The sequence below is a fragment of the Nicotiana attenuata genome, chromosome 7 (assembly GCF_001879085.1).
Source record: "Nicotiana attenuata strain UT chromosome 7, NIATTr2, whole genome shotgun sequence".
NCBI classification, from domain to species: domain Eukaryota; kingdom Viridiplantae; phylum Streptophyta; class Magnoliopsida; order Solanales; family Solanaceae; genus Nicotiana; species Nicotiana attenuata.
In genome coordinates, this window is record NC_031995.1 from 114,243,874 (window position 1) to 114,260,059 (window position 16,186).

At 40.1% G+C, this 16,186-nt stretch overlaps 1 protein-coding gene across 1 annotated transcript; it reads left to right on the forward strand.

Moving 5' to 3' along the window:
• On the forward strand, positions 10,846-15,632 carry LOC109229751 (rho GTPase-activating protein 5-like). The gene is made up of 5 exons (XM_019395304.1): positions 10,846-11,690; positions 13,780-13,900; positions 14,247-14,366; positions 14,486-14,716; positions 14,812-15,632. Exons 1-5 carry the CDS (start codon positions 11,239-11,241, stop codon positions 15,370-15,372), a joined length of 1,485 nt encoding a protein of 494 aa, XP_019250849.1. The 5' UTR covers positions 10,846-11,238; the 3' UTR covers positions 15,373-15,632.

The window sequence follows — 16,186 nt, forward strand, 5'->3', positions numbered from 1 at the left end:
TCAGTTTTTTATTTGGTTTGTAGCAGTTAGTTTGGTATTGTGTTGTTAAAGTACTGAAGTTAGGTGAGTTGATCATGTTTAAGGTTACAATGTGTTCACTTTACTATCTAGGTGGCTGAGTGATGTTTTCTTCCTTGTTTCTGCTATAGCATATTTCTAGGCTGTCCTTTCACTTTTGGTACAGCCTTTGAACAGTGTTTAGCACACAAAGTCAGTCCTTTTTGGGCAGATTTTGGTGAACCAAAACTGCCCCAAAAGTGGGTTTTCTTTGCCTATTTAAGGGTTGCCCTTTCCTCATTTTTAAAGGGGGACTATCACACAGCTACTAGATATTTTACACCCTAAAAATACAACTTTGAGTGTAAAAGAGAGCAGCTGAACACCTAAATAAGAAGCTGAAAATTCTGATCTTAGTGTGTGTTTCTGAGAGTGCAAAAACCTTGAGAAAAATAGAAGGATCTCTTGGGCAATTCATGAAGTTGTTAGCTACTAGTTTTAAGCATCCTTGTTGAGTATTCTGGGTTATCTTAACACTGAGTTGCTGTTGTTGTTTGTATTGTCCCTGCTGCTGATTTTTTGCTACCTTTATTGCTGTATTTTCGCGTTTCAAGTAACTTTCCCCGGTTTAGTAGAGTCTCGCGAATCGGTACAGAGACATCTGTATTTATCCTCGGGAGGGTACAGAACCTTTAGGAAAAACTTCACATTCTTGAATTCTTATTGTGCGTCCTTGATTCAGCTTGAAATGTAACTTTTTGAATTCCTTCCACGTGTTCGTATNCACTTGTAATGCAGGTTCTTTTCTATAGTTGAAGATGATGAAAGATCGACCTGGTTTAGTTTATTTCGAGCAATTGTCTCCAAAGAATCTGCTGAATATTTGAGTGCTAAAAGTTCCATATTATGATCATTTTATTATTTATAGTAAGTTTGTTTTGTAGTTTGGCAGATTTGAATATCCATGTTTTGGTGTTAGTTTGGACTACATAGATCATAGTGCATAGCTTTAGAATTAGTGAGGTAAGAATGTTCTAGTGTGAAAGAAATATTCTGATGTTGAAAATTAAATTACTAATATTGTCAAATCCTTTTGTTTTGTGCTAAACTTCATATCACAAAGTTTCTGTTATATTTTAGATTCAGTACATAGCTTAAAGATCTTTCTTTTGAGTTTTAAGGATTTAAAGTAAGAAAATCAATTGGAGCCATGTATAAAGTAGTAGTGGTATTAAAAAAAAACAGATTTACTAATGTTGGCAAGATTGAGGTTTGAAAAGCTTAAAGTTTGATTCACTACAAGCATAAGGATTAAGGAATGTAATGTAAATTGAAAGTGGCGGAGGAAATTAAAAGATTTGAGGATCTTTAGCGCAAGAATATCAACTCCATTTTAAAAAAAGAGTAATCTTAAAAATAACCAAATTTTAAAAGTTGGCCAAACAGGTTTTTTTTAGCTAAATATCATAGACAACTTTACAATTTTGGTGCATATGTGGAGGTTCACTTAAGATGTGGTCATGCAATCTCATATATGATTTAATTTTTGCAGTTCATCATCTCTCTATGCTACATGTGCTCTTTGAAAGAGTTGATCGTTATTAGCTTTAATTAATTCAAAAGTTAACATCAGGGGCAACTCAAGCATATATGTCCTTAAGTCAATATTTAATGTGGGAGCCTAACTCTTTAAAAGAAAGTTATAGATTTTTATTTGAAAATCCATTTAAATTAATTCAGTAATCTTATACCTTACCCGAACTTTAATTAATTTCTAATTTAATTAATCCCTTGCTTATAACCGAGGATTCACTTGCGTCGCGCGGTAGTTGACATTGAATAAACTCCAAACATTAATTTTTCTTTCTTCTTTCTCAAATGTAGTAAATTATCTAAAAGTAATAACGTGTTAATAATTCTTTGTCATGACTGCGGATTCGCTTGCGTAGCGCTGTTATGACTAAATCGATAAATTTCGTCTCGATCACGCATTCGCTTGCCTAGTGTGGTTATGACATCTTATTATTCAAAATTTTCCTTAATTTTTCTAATAATTAAGAAATAAAAGCGGATAGGTAAAACATGAAAATCTTGTAAATCACAGTTTGTCCAAAATTAATTTAAGCAAAATTTTAAGTCAATAAAGCGATCGTGCTAGAACCATGGGACTCGGGGAATGCCTTACACCTTCTCCCCGATCAACAGAATTCCTTACCCGGACTTTGTTTTCGCAGACCAATAATAAAAGAGTCAAATCTTCCTTTGACTAGTGATTCAGATAAAAGATGACTTGGAACACCGAAAAAATCAATTCCAAGTGGCGACTCTATAAATAAAATAATCCCTACTCAAATTTGTCACTTTAATTGGAAAAACTCTTTAACCCACAAACCCATAACATAACATACACATATCTTTTGTGGGGTAGAAAAGGGTTGTGACACCTAGCTTGGATTATCGCCATTTGTTGAAAACTAGAAGCTTAAAAGTTTAAAGAAATTCCAAGTTTGATCGTAGTTGGACTTTGTTGCTACCGGGTCCGGAATTGCTTCGGGAACTTGGTATAAGTTCATTATAGTATTATGACTTGTCTTCAAAATTTGGTGCAAACGGAGTTGATTTGACGTGATTCGGACGTCCGATTGAAAAGTTGCACGTTCTTAAGTTTCAATGAAAATTTCATTCGTTTTGGTATCTGATTCGTAGCTCTAGGTGTTATTTTGGTGTTTTGATCGAGCGAGCAAGTTCGTATGATATTTTTAGACTTGTGTGCAGTTCGGTTTGGAGTCCTGTGGGCTTGGGTGAGTTTCGAATAGGCTTCGGATTGATTTTGGACTTAAGGAAATTGCCGATACTAGTGCAGGTCTCTGACCTCGCAATTGCGAGGTTAGTGTCGCATTTGCAAATGTCCATGTCTTCTGTTAGGTTCACATTTGTGAACAAGTAGTTCGCATATGTGAAGTGGTATTGGGGGAGAGTGGTTTGCAATTGTGATCCAATGGTCGCAATTGTGGAAGTCCAAGTTTACATTTGCGGAAAAAACCATCGCATTTACGATGGCAGTAGAGATGGGAGATCTTCGCATTTGCCAAGGCTTTCTCGAATTTGCGAGGTTCGCAATTGCGAACCCCAGGTCACAAGTGCGATATTTGCGCCTGGAAAAAAGAAGGTAAAAACGAGAATTAGCTCTTTTATTTCAAAATTCTCAATGCTAAACACCTTAGAAGCAATTTTCCCAAGAGCTTTCCTTCCTATATTCATTGGTAAGAGACTCTAATCTACTTTCTTTCAATTACCCATTACATTTCCTATGATTTCAACATCAAATCTAGGATTTGCATGGTAGAAATTAGGGATTTGGTAGAATTAGGAATTTTGTAAAATTGGGATTTAGACCTCAAATTGAGGTTGGATTTCGAATTGAATTGCATAACCGGGCTCGGGGGTGAATGGGTGATCGGATTTTGGTCCGAGCCTCGGGTTTTGACCAAGAGGGCCCTGTATGGGGTCAAATTCTGCCCACTACGGTAGCAACGACCCACGACTAAATAATAGCCGAAGTAGAGGGGACGACCTAAGAATGTCAGAGCGAAAGCGTGCCCTTAGGTCTAGTCGTCTCCTCGAAAGCACGTGACCTATCCCCGTATTATTTTATTATTTTTGAGGGGGTTCTCTTGTTATATAAAGGAGAATCCCAATGTTGTAAGGGGCAGGAGATCTTTCAATAAGAAGCTATCTTTCTTTCTATTTCTCTCTCTCTCTCTAAATAAGCTTTCTCTTACTCTCTCGAATATCCAAGTTGTTGAAGCAATTACAAGAATAATACAAACTTCTAGGTCTCATTATATTCGATCACGATTTACCTGTGAATTATTTTGATTGTTTTTCGCTTATAAAGTAATTAGTATCTTTTAAGCAAAATAATTTGGCGCCGTCTGTGGGGATTTCGGCAATCGAAATCATAGTTTGCATCTAGAACATCAAAAATAAACCACCTTCCTTCACACCCTACTGAAATCGAAAAATGGCAGAAAATGACGCAAGATTGAAAGCAATAGCAGGCGTCACAACCAACCTCATAGGCCCCCTCAACGAGGCCGGCAGAGAAAACATCTTGAGCACAACACCTGGTAGCACTCAAGAGGGAGAAATCTCACCCTCCCCATCTGAAGATCTGACGATCATGCAAGAAAAGGGAGCTTCCACGTCTGTAGTCATAGAAACACCACCCCCGGTGGTCAAGAAGCTACTGGAAGAATGGCTGACGAACACCCTAGGCAGCTTGCTCGAAAAATCGCCCCAAAGCAACATTAAGAACCCGTTGACGACAGACATCGCTACCACCAGTGAACACGATACTGTACGTATAAACAACAACCACACCAATGACCAGACCAGCGATGGCACACTTGCAGCCATCCTTAAAAAAATGGAGGAAATGAAGAATGAAAACAAGGCACTTCGGGATTAGATGAAAGAGCATCAGGAAAGAGTAGACAAAATTCCCAGCGCTCCTAAGTTACTACCAAAGCGCGACGTGGGAAGATTCGTCGAACAGCCATACAGCGAAGAAGCTGCACCTCACCCGATCCCAAAAACCTTCAAGATGCCACCCTACTTAAGGATATATGACGGGACGACGGACCCCGAAGACCACCTGATCCACTATGTGACCGCTGTGAAGGGTAACGATCTGTCAAAGGAACAAGTACCATCCGTACTGCTGAAAAAGTTCGGAGAAACGTTGACGGGGAGGGTGGGGGCGCTAACATGGTACTCACAGCTGCCAGCCAGAACGATATCAACATTCGAAGAAATGGCGGATAAGTTCGCCACCGCCCATGTAGGAGCTAAGAAAGCAGAGGCCGGGGTCAACGACATCTTCGCCGTCCGAAAAACCGCAGGTAAGGGACTCAGGGACTTCCTGGCCAGATTCAACAGAGTGAGGATGAGCCTTCCAAACGTATCGGATGGCATGGCGGTCGCAGCTTTCCAAAACGGGCTGAGCAGAGATGGTTCGAGAGCAACCAAAAAGCTACTAAGCCGACTCATGAAGTATCCTCCCACCACATGGGAGGAGATCCACAACGCCTACTATGCCAAGGTACGAGCAGACGAGGATGACCTCAACGGACCAACCCAGCGGCTCATGACAATACAGTCAGAAGCAAGGAGGGATCGATGCAGCGAGGGCCGGCGGGAACAATCCTCGCGCTTCAACAAAGAAAGTCAACAACCTTACACACAGAAGCACTGCAGCGACATGTCGCCCCACTCCGTAATGAAAGAAGTATGCCCCCTTTATTATCCGCCCATAACTTTTGCGTGTCTCCCTCAGAAATAGTGTACGCACTGGAGAAGCTGGGCACCAAGGTACAATGGCCGCAGAAGATGAAATCAGACCCCGCTATGAGGAAGTCAAATGTCCTGTGCGAGTTCCACCAAGAACGAGGGCACAAAACCGAAGATTGCATAGGGCTACGGCAGGAGGTGGTCAGAATGCTGAACCAAGGATACTTAAGGGAGCTGCTCAGCGATAAGGGAAAGATCAACTTCGCACGAGGGCGGGATCAACCTCAAGGGCCGCCAAAGCCGCCTTCGCCAGCACGCACCATCAACATGATCGTCGGAGGAGGCGACGATTCAGCAATCAACCATGTAAAGTTCACCATTTCGCACAAATTAAAGCGAACAATCGCCCACGAACGGTATGATGACTTCGAAGAGAGTATCGCCTTCGATAAGTCAGATGCCGACGGTTTATCTTTTCCTCATTATGATGCTTTGGTCATAACTTTACGTATTGCTGACACTGATATTAAGAGAATCATGGTTGATGACGGAAGCGGCGCCTGTATTATCCATACAAGAGTCCTCGCGCAAATGAGGCTCGAAGATAGGATAATACCGCGTTGCATAACACTGACAGGTTTTAACAATGCAATGGAACGAACCTCTGGGGAGGTATTATTGCCGATTTTAGCAGGAGGAGTTACGCTGGAAACCACTTTCCATGTCATGAACCAAGAAACAGCCTACAACGCCATCATAGGACGCCCGTGGATACACGCCATGCGAGCAGTCCCCTCAAGCTTCTACCAAGTGATCAAGTTCCCCACCCCTTGGGGAATATTTAGCATTCGGGGCGAGCCGCGCAACGCGCATGAGTGCTACCGAATCGCTTAAGACTACTTACACACCAAGCAGTTGAAAGGAGCAAGTGTGGAAGCATAGCAATCAGCCGTGTCGGGGACAAAGGTCGACCCGACAATGGAAGCCATCAAAGATCCGGACATCGTAGAAGCCTGCAAAGCAACGGTCGAGGATCTCAACCCAGTACAACTGGACAGCACCGACCACTCAAAAAAAGCCTACATCGGACACAGCCTCTGCGACCCAAGTAAGTACCATGAATTTTTAACTAACCACGCCGATCTATTTGCTTTTTCTCATTCAGATATGCCGGGGATACCAAGAGACATTGCCACCCACAAACTGAACGTCGACCCACTATATCCACCCGTGCGGCAAGTTAGTAGAAAGTTCAATGCCGCAATCAACGAGGCTGTCAGCGAAGAGGTAGATAAGCTACTGGCCAACGGGTCCATAAGTGAATCAAAATATCCCCAATGGGTCGCCAATGTAGTCATGGTCAAAAAGAAAAACGGGAAGTGGAGGATGTGCGTAGATTTCATAGACCTTAACAAGGCATGCCCGAAGGACTCGTTCCCGTTACCTCACATCGACCAGTTGATCGACGCCACAGCAGGACATGAGCTGCTAAGCTTCCTAGATGCCTACTCCGGCTACAACCAGATTATGATGGCCGAGGAGGACCAAGAAAAGACAACTTTCATCACCCACCAAGGAACGTATTGCTACAAGGTGATGCCCTTCGGACTCAAAAACGCAGGGGCGACGTATCAGAGGCTAGTTACCAGAATGTTCAAGGAATAGCTTGGCAAGACCATGGAGGTCTATATCGACGATATGCTGGTAAAGTTGGCAAACAAAGAAGACCACCTCGACCTTCTGAAAGAAGCCTTTGAGATACTACGACAGTACGGGATGAAATTAAACCCAGAAAAATGCGCCTTCGGCGTAGCATCAGGAAAGTTCTTGGGTTTCCTCGTATCACAACGAGGTATCAAAGTCAATCCTGACCAGATCAAGGCGATAGACGCAATACCCGAGACCTTGCACAGTAAAAAACAGGTACAAAAGCTGACAAGACGAATAGCCGCCCTATCCAGGTTTATCTCGCGATCCTCCGACAGGTGCCATAAATTTTTTAACGTATTGAGAAAAGATCACGGACTGCAATGGAACGAGGAATGCGCCGAGGCTTTAAAAAAATTGAAAGAATACCTGTCTTCGCCACCATTGCTAGTTAAAGCAAACCCTAGCGAACCCTTGCTAGTATACCTGGCAGTGTCCGAAGTCGCCGTCAGCGCAGTCCTGGCCCGTGAAAACAAAGGTACGCAGTCTCCTATTTACTATATCAGCAAAACCCTAGTGGACGCCGAAATACGTTATCCACACCTTGAGAAGTTGGCTCTGGCACTGGTCGTAGCTTCACGAAAGCTTAGACCCTACTTTCAGTGTCATCCTATAAAAGATATAACGACCTTCCCCCTGAGAAGCATCCTACACAAGCCCGAGTTATCGGGCAGGCTCGCCAGATGGGCCATAGAGCTCAGCGAGCATGACATATCCTATCACCCGAGAAATGCCATCAAGTCGCAGGTACTTGCAGATTTTGTCGCCGATTTCAGTACAGAGATTCTGCCGGAAGCAGAACTAGAGGCCATTCGTGCCACTCCTAGTACCGACCTCTGGACCCTCTACACTGACGGCGCTTCCAACGCCTCGGGATCGGGACTGGGACTCGTACTCGAGGTCCCCACGGGCGAAATAATTCGTCAGTCCATACGATGCCCCGAGATGACTTACAACGAGGCCGAGTACGAGGCTGTGATTGCAGGTATGAAGTTGGCCATCAAGTACGGAGCTCGACGACTCATCCTCCGTTGTGATTCTCAACTCATGGTACACCAGGTCGCCGGGACTTACCAGATCAAGGAACAAAGACTGCAGAAATATCAATCAGAAATTCACAAGTTGATGCCCGAGTTCGACGAATGCCGCCTGGAACAAATCCCGAGGGTGCAGAACGTCGAAGCAGACGGCCTAGCCAAATTGGCTGCAGCCACCAAAAACATCAACAAGGGAAATATAGTCACCCTCCTCCATTCAGCCATAGATCACACTGAGGTACTCTCTTTAATTCTAACTTGGGACTGGCACAACCAGTTTATCTCCTATCTGCAGGACGGGACACTCCCGCTCGACAAGAAAGCATCCAAAAAGCTCCGCGTACAAGCCGCCCGATACTGCCTAATAAGTCACGATCTGTACAAAAGAACGTTTGGCGGACCCCTCGCTAAGTGCTTGGGGCCACACCAAACAAGGTAAGTACTCGAAGAGGTACACGAGGGCCACTGTGGCGCACATACCGGCAATCGCGCTCTCGTCCGTTGCATCATCCGAGCCGGGTACTACTGGCCCACAATGAAAAAGGAGGCAGCGGAGTATGTTCGTAGGTGCGAGCAGTGCCAAAAGTACGCCCCCATGATACATCAACCGGGAGAGCCCCTACACTCAGTAACATCACCTTGACCCTTCATCAAATGGGGGATGGACATAATCGGTCCCCTGCCAGCAGGATGAGGAAAGGTACGATTTCTGTTAGTTTTGACTGACTATTTCTCCAAGTGGGTAGAAGCAGGTGCGTACGCCCAAATACGCGAACAAGAAGTCATCGCCTTCATATGGAAAAACATCATATGCCGCTTCGGCATCCCCAAAGAAATCAGCTGCGATAACGGCCCCCAATTCATCGGCAAAAAGATAACGGAGTTCTTTGACAAATGGCACATCAAACGGATACTCTCCACGCCATATCACCCCGCCGCCAACGGCTAAGCAGAATCCTCCAACAAAACAATATTGAACATACTGAAGAAGAAACTCGAAGAAGCCAAAGGGCTCTGGCCCGAATTACTACCAGAGGTACTGTGGGCATACCAGACAACGCCCAAATCCAGCACAGGAGAAACACCGTACTCACTGGTCTACGGAACCGACGCGGTTATACCAGTCGAAATCGGAGAACCAAGCCTGAGATATTCACATACCAGCGGAGCAGACAACGACATGGGTAGGCTTCAAGACCTCGACGAGGCAGAAGAACGAAGGGATATGGCCCACATAAGAATGACGACACAAAAGCAACAGGTCGAAAGGTATTACAACAGAAAAGCTAAAATACGACCGCTCAAAGTAGGCAACTACGTCCTCAAAGCCAAAACTTTGGCGTCAAAAGACCCAAGCGAAGGGAAACTGGGCACCAATTGGAGCGGGCCATATAAAATCACAAGCATAATACATATTTCTAGGTCTAATTATATTCGATTACGATTTACCTTTGATTTATTTTGATTGTTTTCGCTTACAAAGTAATTAGTATCTTTTGAGCAAAACACTATCTCCATCTTCAAGAATAATTATTCTTAAGGGTAAAATGGAAAAATATAATTTATTTTGTCTTAAATTTCTTAAATGACAAATAATTTGAGACAATTATTTTTAGAAAGCACGACAGATAATTTAAGATGGAGGGAGTATAAATATCTATTCTTTTCCTTCCTTGGATCTGCAACTAACTTAACAGAACCAGGTAGCTTCCTACACAATACAAGTTGTCATTATGCTACTAGTATTAAAATAAAGCCTTTATTTATTCCAAAATACTAAAGCACCCATTAATAATTCAACTGCTCATATCAAATGACCTGCTAAAGCAATAAATAAGTTTAAAGAGTAGATAAGATCTATTCGTGATTAGGTCATGTAATATTAGATTAGCCATATTAATTCTTCATGATTATACTTTGGGTCCCTTTAATTAATTAAACATAGCGAGACATGTGATAAAGAATTTAGATTGACCTTTCTTTCTTTTTTCTTCTGCAAAATTTGGTAATATAATAAATCTGCAAAGGTGACCTTCAACTATTTTAGGCCATTTTATTAATTATAGATAGAAATATGGGGAAAAAATCATATTTTTTTCAATATATTTAAAAAAATCTTCTCAACAGATAATTGAAACCAAAAATAAATAAGAAAGATTAAACATTTTTTTACAAACTTAATTTATAAATTATGCAGAAATCTTTTCTAATCCTTTAAACATAGTATTATTTTACAATGAGATCTTTTTTTCATTCCCTCCAATCAAATGACCAACAAAGTTCTAACTGTGTGTATCAAATATCAGTAGAGGCAAAATTATGATTTAAATTTCATAAGTTCTAACTGATAAGATTTTTAGTATTGAACTAATGTACTCTTAAAATTACAGGATAAATATATTAATATTTCTTAAAATATTAATAATTTTTTACATATAAATTTATGTTATATGTGAAAATAATAGCATTGTCAATGTATTGCATCCGCCCCGGGTATCTATGAAAGATATATCTTCTTTTTATCGAGCCTCGACAAATCTGAATTCATGTCGCGTAAGCTCATTAAGAAAGGAAAAATATATTCTACTATTAGTCAGGATTAAAGCTAGAAGCTCGAATACGAGTTCGGCAAACCTACTAGCTTCTGCTCAAACAATTTATTTGTATTAAATAAGAACAAATATTGAATCTAGAATTATCACTTGAAGTCGTCGTTTTGAAATTTAAAACCCATAATGCTAAAATCTTGGCTCCGCCATTACTTAAAATAGAAATTTATAAAGAGAAAATACATAGAAAGTGCCATGGTAGAGGAGCCAATTCCAGCTAAAGCTAGCCTTCTTAGTCCCTTTTTGCTCTATGAACTCATTTCTCTTCTTCCTAAAGTTAGCCTCTCTTCTCTTATTATTTTTCTCAAACTGCACTAAATTCTCCCTACATAGAAACATAAATACTCCATAGAAATAGGTAAAGAAAAAAGTGTATCAAATGAGAGAATGTATTGAAAGTGATGATTTGATATTAATATCTCACCTTCCCAAAACCATACCTTTACTTCAATCCAACTCTTCTTCTTTGGTCTCTTCCTCTCTAATCTACTAATCTACCAAACCCCATTATAAAGAATTTTACACACCAAACTTTTCTTGCTTTTTTTTTTTCTCTCATTAAAATCCCACCAAAAAAATCCATTGGTTTCTTGAAAATGACTGAAATTATACAAACCCCATCTCAGTTTCCTTCATGTTCAAGCTCCATTACTAGTATACCATGTTTAGATAATGATGGGTCTTACCAAGAGAGTGTAATTAGTGGACCCAATGTAGATGTATACAATACAGAGGTACAAGAAGGAGGTATTTTTGGTAGAAAAATTAGAGAGAGAAAGAGAAGAGAAAGAGAAGAGGGAGATCAGCTGTCTCTTTTAACATTATTGGTTACTGGTTTTAGGAAATCTTTGGTTGCTTGTAGTAGCAATTTTGATATTCTTAGTGTTGAAGAGCAACAGCTTTCTTCTTCTTTTTCTTCTTCAATGGAGATTAGTTGGCCTAGTAATGTTAGACATGTAGCTCATGTTACTTTTGATCGTTTTAATGGCTTTCTTGGACTTCCTGTTGAGTTTGAACCTGATGTTCCCAGAAGACCTCCTAGTGCCAGGTTTGTTTTTTAATTTTTTCCCCTCAAAAAAGAGAATTTTTTCTCTTAAAACTGCAGATTATTATTTATTTATTGGTTTCCCGTTCGGGAGGAAGCCTTGACGTAACTGGTAAAGTTGTTGCCACGCGACCAGCAAGTCACGGGTTTAAGCCGCGGAAACAACCTCTGGCAGAGATGCAGGGTAACGCTTACCTGCATATAATAGATCCTTGTGGTCCCGCCCTACTACGGACCCGTGCATAGTGGGAGCTTAGTGTACCGGAATGCTCTTTTTTTCCCAAAAATTTTCTTAACGGGATTAAAATTTGAACAGTGGCACTAAATGATTCTATTTGTGCAAATCGCCTGTGTGCGATACCTATACTGGAGCCCCACTAAATCCAACTTCATGCCAGGAAGTCTCAAGTTGGGGGTAAAGCGCTCCCTAACAAAGGCAATTTTATACCTAGGACTCGAACCAGAGACCTCTCGTTAAAGATGAAAGTACTTACCACTCCACCACAATCCTTGTTGGTTCTTAACCTGCAGATTAATATGTTCTTTTTTTAAAAAATTAATTGTTTCCTTATTTTGTTTATAGTGGGGTTTTGTTCTAAAAATCATTCCTTGCCTAAGATGTCTTTTGTGTTACTTTTTTATTATTATTATTATTACTATTGTGGTTTTCCCTTGTATCTGTTTTAAATTTTTTGTTTTCTAATGGCATTTAATATTATAGTTTTTATATGTCTCATTCATTTTTCAAATAGTAAAATGGGATTTTGAGAGGGTTTTTTGGCTTTTTAGATATATTATTACTTGTGTAGGTTCCATTAGAAAAGAAAAACAATTACGTAGTTGTTTAAGATGTTGACAGCCTTGTCCAGCACATGCTCTTGTTACAAGGAAAAGTATTTGTGGCTTAAATTATTATGGGAAAGCTAATAATTTATGTTGTAGAATTCACAAGTATTTGATTAATCATGTTTCATGAATTGATGATTGGTGCATCCTTGTCTTCTTTAGCAGTCTATAGTTAGATTTGAAGCAAGCAACATGTTCTTTTGCTTTAACTTATAATTTCCTTTCTTCAAGATGACTACACTTAGCTGAAAATTGACTATATCACTATATGTTAGAATGTAATCAACACATATTAGGTTGGCATACTGGCCATCTTTAAGCATAATTTTCATTATGTAAATGGAGATATTGGCAAGACAGTTTTTGTTATGTGAAAATGGTTCAGAAAAAGATATGGAAAAAACACAGTGGAAGCTTAATAGTGAAATGACAAAATTTGTCCGTTAAATATTGAACAAGTTTAGCTCTTTATGTTTATTAAAAGTGAGCACTTTTAGTCTCTGTTATATTTAAACCACATGGAGGTAGTTATCTTTGACGGAATTGGTTCGTGAGAAGCATGTGAGCCATTTAAAACGACGGAACCATTGGGATAGACTTTTCACGATTTTATTTCCCATGATGGTAAGGGTTTCAATTGCCAATGGTGTTATTGAGAGGTCGAAGGAGACATAACCATTGATTCATTCGTTGTGTTCATATAGTGGAGGGTAGAAGGAGGCAGATGGTGCATTCAATTCGCTTGATTAGTTTTTTTTAAGGTACAAATTGGGGAAATGAATTAGGAGAAGTCCGTTCGATGGTTTCTTCAATCTAATAGGTGTAGGTGCTTCTCACGAGCCAATTCCGTTTGGAGATAGAATTAGCTCTTAGATTTCTCCTTTTTCGCCTAACAAGCTATTGTTTCATTATTCATACAAAAATAACTACTATGTTTTAGTCCCAAACTAGTTGAGGTCCGCATTATGAATCCTCTATATCTATTCGACTTCATGTGCACCTGTTATATTCCAATACTTTTTTTCACAGCTTTTAAGTTAGTACTCACCTAGTACTGAAAAGCCATTTCAAATATAGTGCATGTTTTGTGTTGGTACACTACTTGTACGTTACTTCTTTTGAATTCCAGAACGTTATCATATCCTTGTTTTGAGCTTTTATACGGTAAAGAACAAGATGTTCATATTGTTGTCTTAGTCAAGAAGTGCCGACCTCTTCTAATTGATGTTGGTGTTGTTTTCTGCAGTACAAGAGTCTTTGGTGTTTCAACAGACTGTATGCAGCTTTCATTTGACTCCCGAGGAAATAGCGTCCCCACAATCCTTCTGATGATGCAAGGGAGATTGTATGCTCAAGGTGGCTTGCAGGTGTGGAAAACCAACTCCTTAATCTCCGTCATGTTGATCAATTAAATATTCGACTAGGCATCAATCCCTTATGTGCGTTATCCTAAAGGCTTCATAAGTTATACTCCTTTAGTCCCAATTTATATCACAGTGTTCGACTAGGCAAGGAGTTTAAGTAATAAAGGAAAACTTTATACTTGTGGTCTAAAATGAGCCATAGATATTTGTGTGGCTATAAATCATCTCATTAAGGGTAAAACGGCAAATGTGAAGTTGAATTGTTACTGAATATATAAAGGTGTCATTTATAAATTGGGACGGATGGAGTATAACTTCTCAATGATTAAATTTGGTTGTCAACTTGCAGGCTGAAGGGATATTCAGGATCAATGCTGAAAATGGCCAAGAAGAATTTGTCAGGGAGCAACTAAATAGGGGTATAATTCCAGATAACATTGATGTCCATTGCTTAGCAGGTCTTATTAAGGTAATATTCTGCATCTTGCTCTGAGAATATATTTCGTCGACGTTGTCTGGCAATTCTTGAGAGAGGAAATTATTAATGTGTTCTGTGGTAATTGACATAAAGTGATGATACTTGTATAGGCTTGGTTCAGAGAGTTGCCAAGGGGAGTTTTGGACTCTCTCTCGCCAGAGGAGATTATGCGCGCACAATCAGAAGATGAGTGTGTTCGGCTTGTGAGACTTCTTCCACCAACTGAAGCTGCTCTATTAGATTGGGCTATTAACTTGATGGCTGATGTTGCTCAACTGGAAAGTTTTAACAAAATGAACGCACGTAATATAGCTATGGTGTTCGCTCCAAATATGACACAGGTAGTTCAAAACTTTCATCCAGTTCAAAAGAAACACGATCAAAATCATATCGTTGCTCCTATTTCGTCTCTTAGATTAATCCTTTCTGCCTGCAGATGGCGGATCCCTTGACTGCTTTAATGTATGCGGTACAAGTTATGAACTTTCTCAAGACTCTAATACTTCGGACCTTAAAAGACCGAGAAGAATCTGTTATGGAAACTGGTCCTGCACCAGAATTGGAACCATTCGACGAAAATGGACATCATAGTTCTTTCCAACCAATCGGTCAGAAGTCTAATGAAGTTGAGGAGGAGGAAGATATCGTTTTATCCAAAGGACGACCCTCAACTGGCACTGCTAACTCTACCTTGGGAGAGATTAAAGTTGAGAATGAATCCCATGCGCTCGGTGATTGTCTCAGTGAAATCTCAAACCTGCCTAACAGCACAAAGGATGAGGTTGGAGTTGGAAATGTCAATTTAGCAAGTGGTAGAATTCAACCAAAAATCCGGAGGACTAAAAGTGTTCGTTCAAGTAGTTCTAGCCTGAGAGGATCGAAGAAAGGTAATGAATGGCCAATAGTTCATGTAGCTGGGAATGTAGAGAAAGGGAAGGGGGTCAGAATCATCGATAGGTTGAATTCAACGACAGAAAGGGTGGAAGCCTGGCGATGAATGGCTCGCCACAACGGGCATTGCTTGCTCATCAAGAAGTCAAATGGTTGTGATTTATATTTGAAGTAAAACAGTGTATAATCCAATTCTGTTGTAATGGAGTCATTTTCTGTCTGTGCTTGCATATTGGTTACTTAGTAGTTCAAACAGGAATTCTGTCACCTTTCCCTATGGGCATGTTTGGCTGGGGAACCTAGCAGGATGAATGTAATTTATGTGTTTACTTCTAAGTTGAATACTGCTGTGGTTTTATTTTTCAATATGATCTTCCTTTTGACATAAAGAAATGACCACTCTATAGTGGAAACTTACTTATGTGATTGCAATAGTAGTTTCCGGTTGCTACTGGTAGAGGCGTATCTACGATTTGAACTTTATGGCATTCATTTGACTTACTGAGTTCGAAGTCAATTATTTGTATTTCGTTATTAAATTTTCTTAACACATACCGTGCCAAAATTACTAGATTCATATGAATTCATACCACACATATCTACTGACTCTGTATCCAACCTTGCTTAGTGGATGTGGATGGTCCGAATTACTAGATTCATATGAATTCATACCACACATACCTACTGACTCTGTATCCAACCTTGCTTAGTGGATGTGGATGGTCCGAACTCCTGATATACTTCATTATGCACTAATAATTTCTACATACACGATACACCTAGTAGTTGCATAATAGAAAATTTCAAGTTTGATTTTGCAACAGAGTTGAGTTTAATTATAAAGTATAAAATGATGCCAAGATTGGTAGCTTAAGTGGTGAAGTTTTTTTTTTTTTTTGCATTTTTTGCATTTTTAAAAA

What these genes read in the sequence shown, in the direction of transcription:
- LOC109229751 (XM_019395304.1), top strand. Translation starts at nt 11,239, where the DNA reads ATGACTGAAATTATACAAACCCCATCTCAGTTTCCTTCATGTTCAAGC. An exon ending in AGAAGACCTCCTAGTGCCAG is followed by an intron (nt 11,691 to 13,779) that starts GTTTGTTTTTTA and finishes TGTTTTCTGCAG; the next exon opens with TACAAGAGTCTTTGGTGTTT. An exon ending in ATGCTCAAGGTGGCTTGCAG is followed by an intron (nt 13,901 to 14,246) that starts GTGTGGAAAACC and finishes GTCAACTTGCAG; the next exon opens with GCTGAAGGGATATTCAGGAT.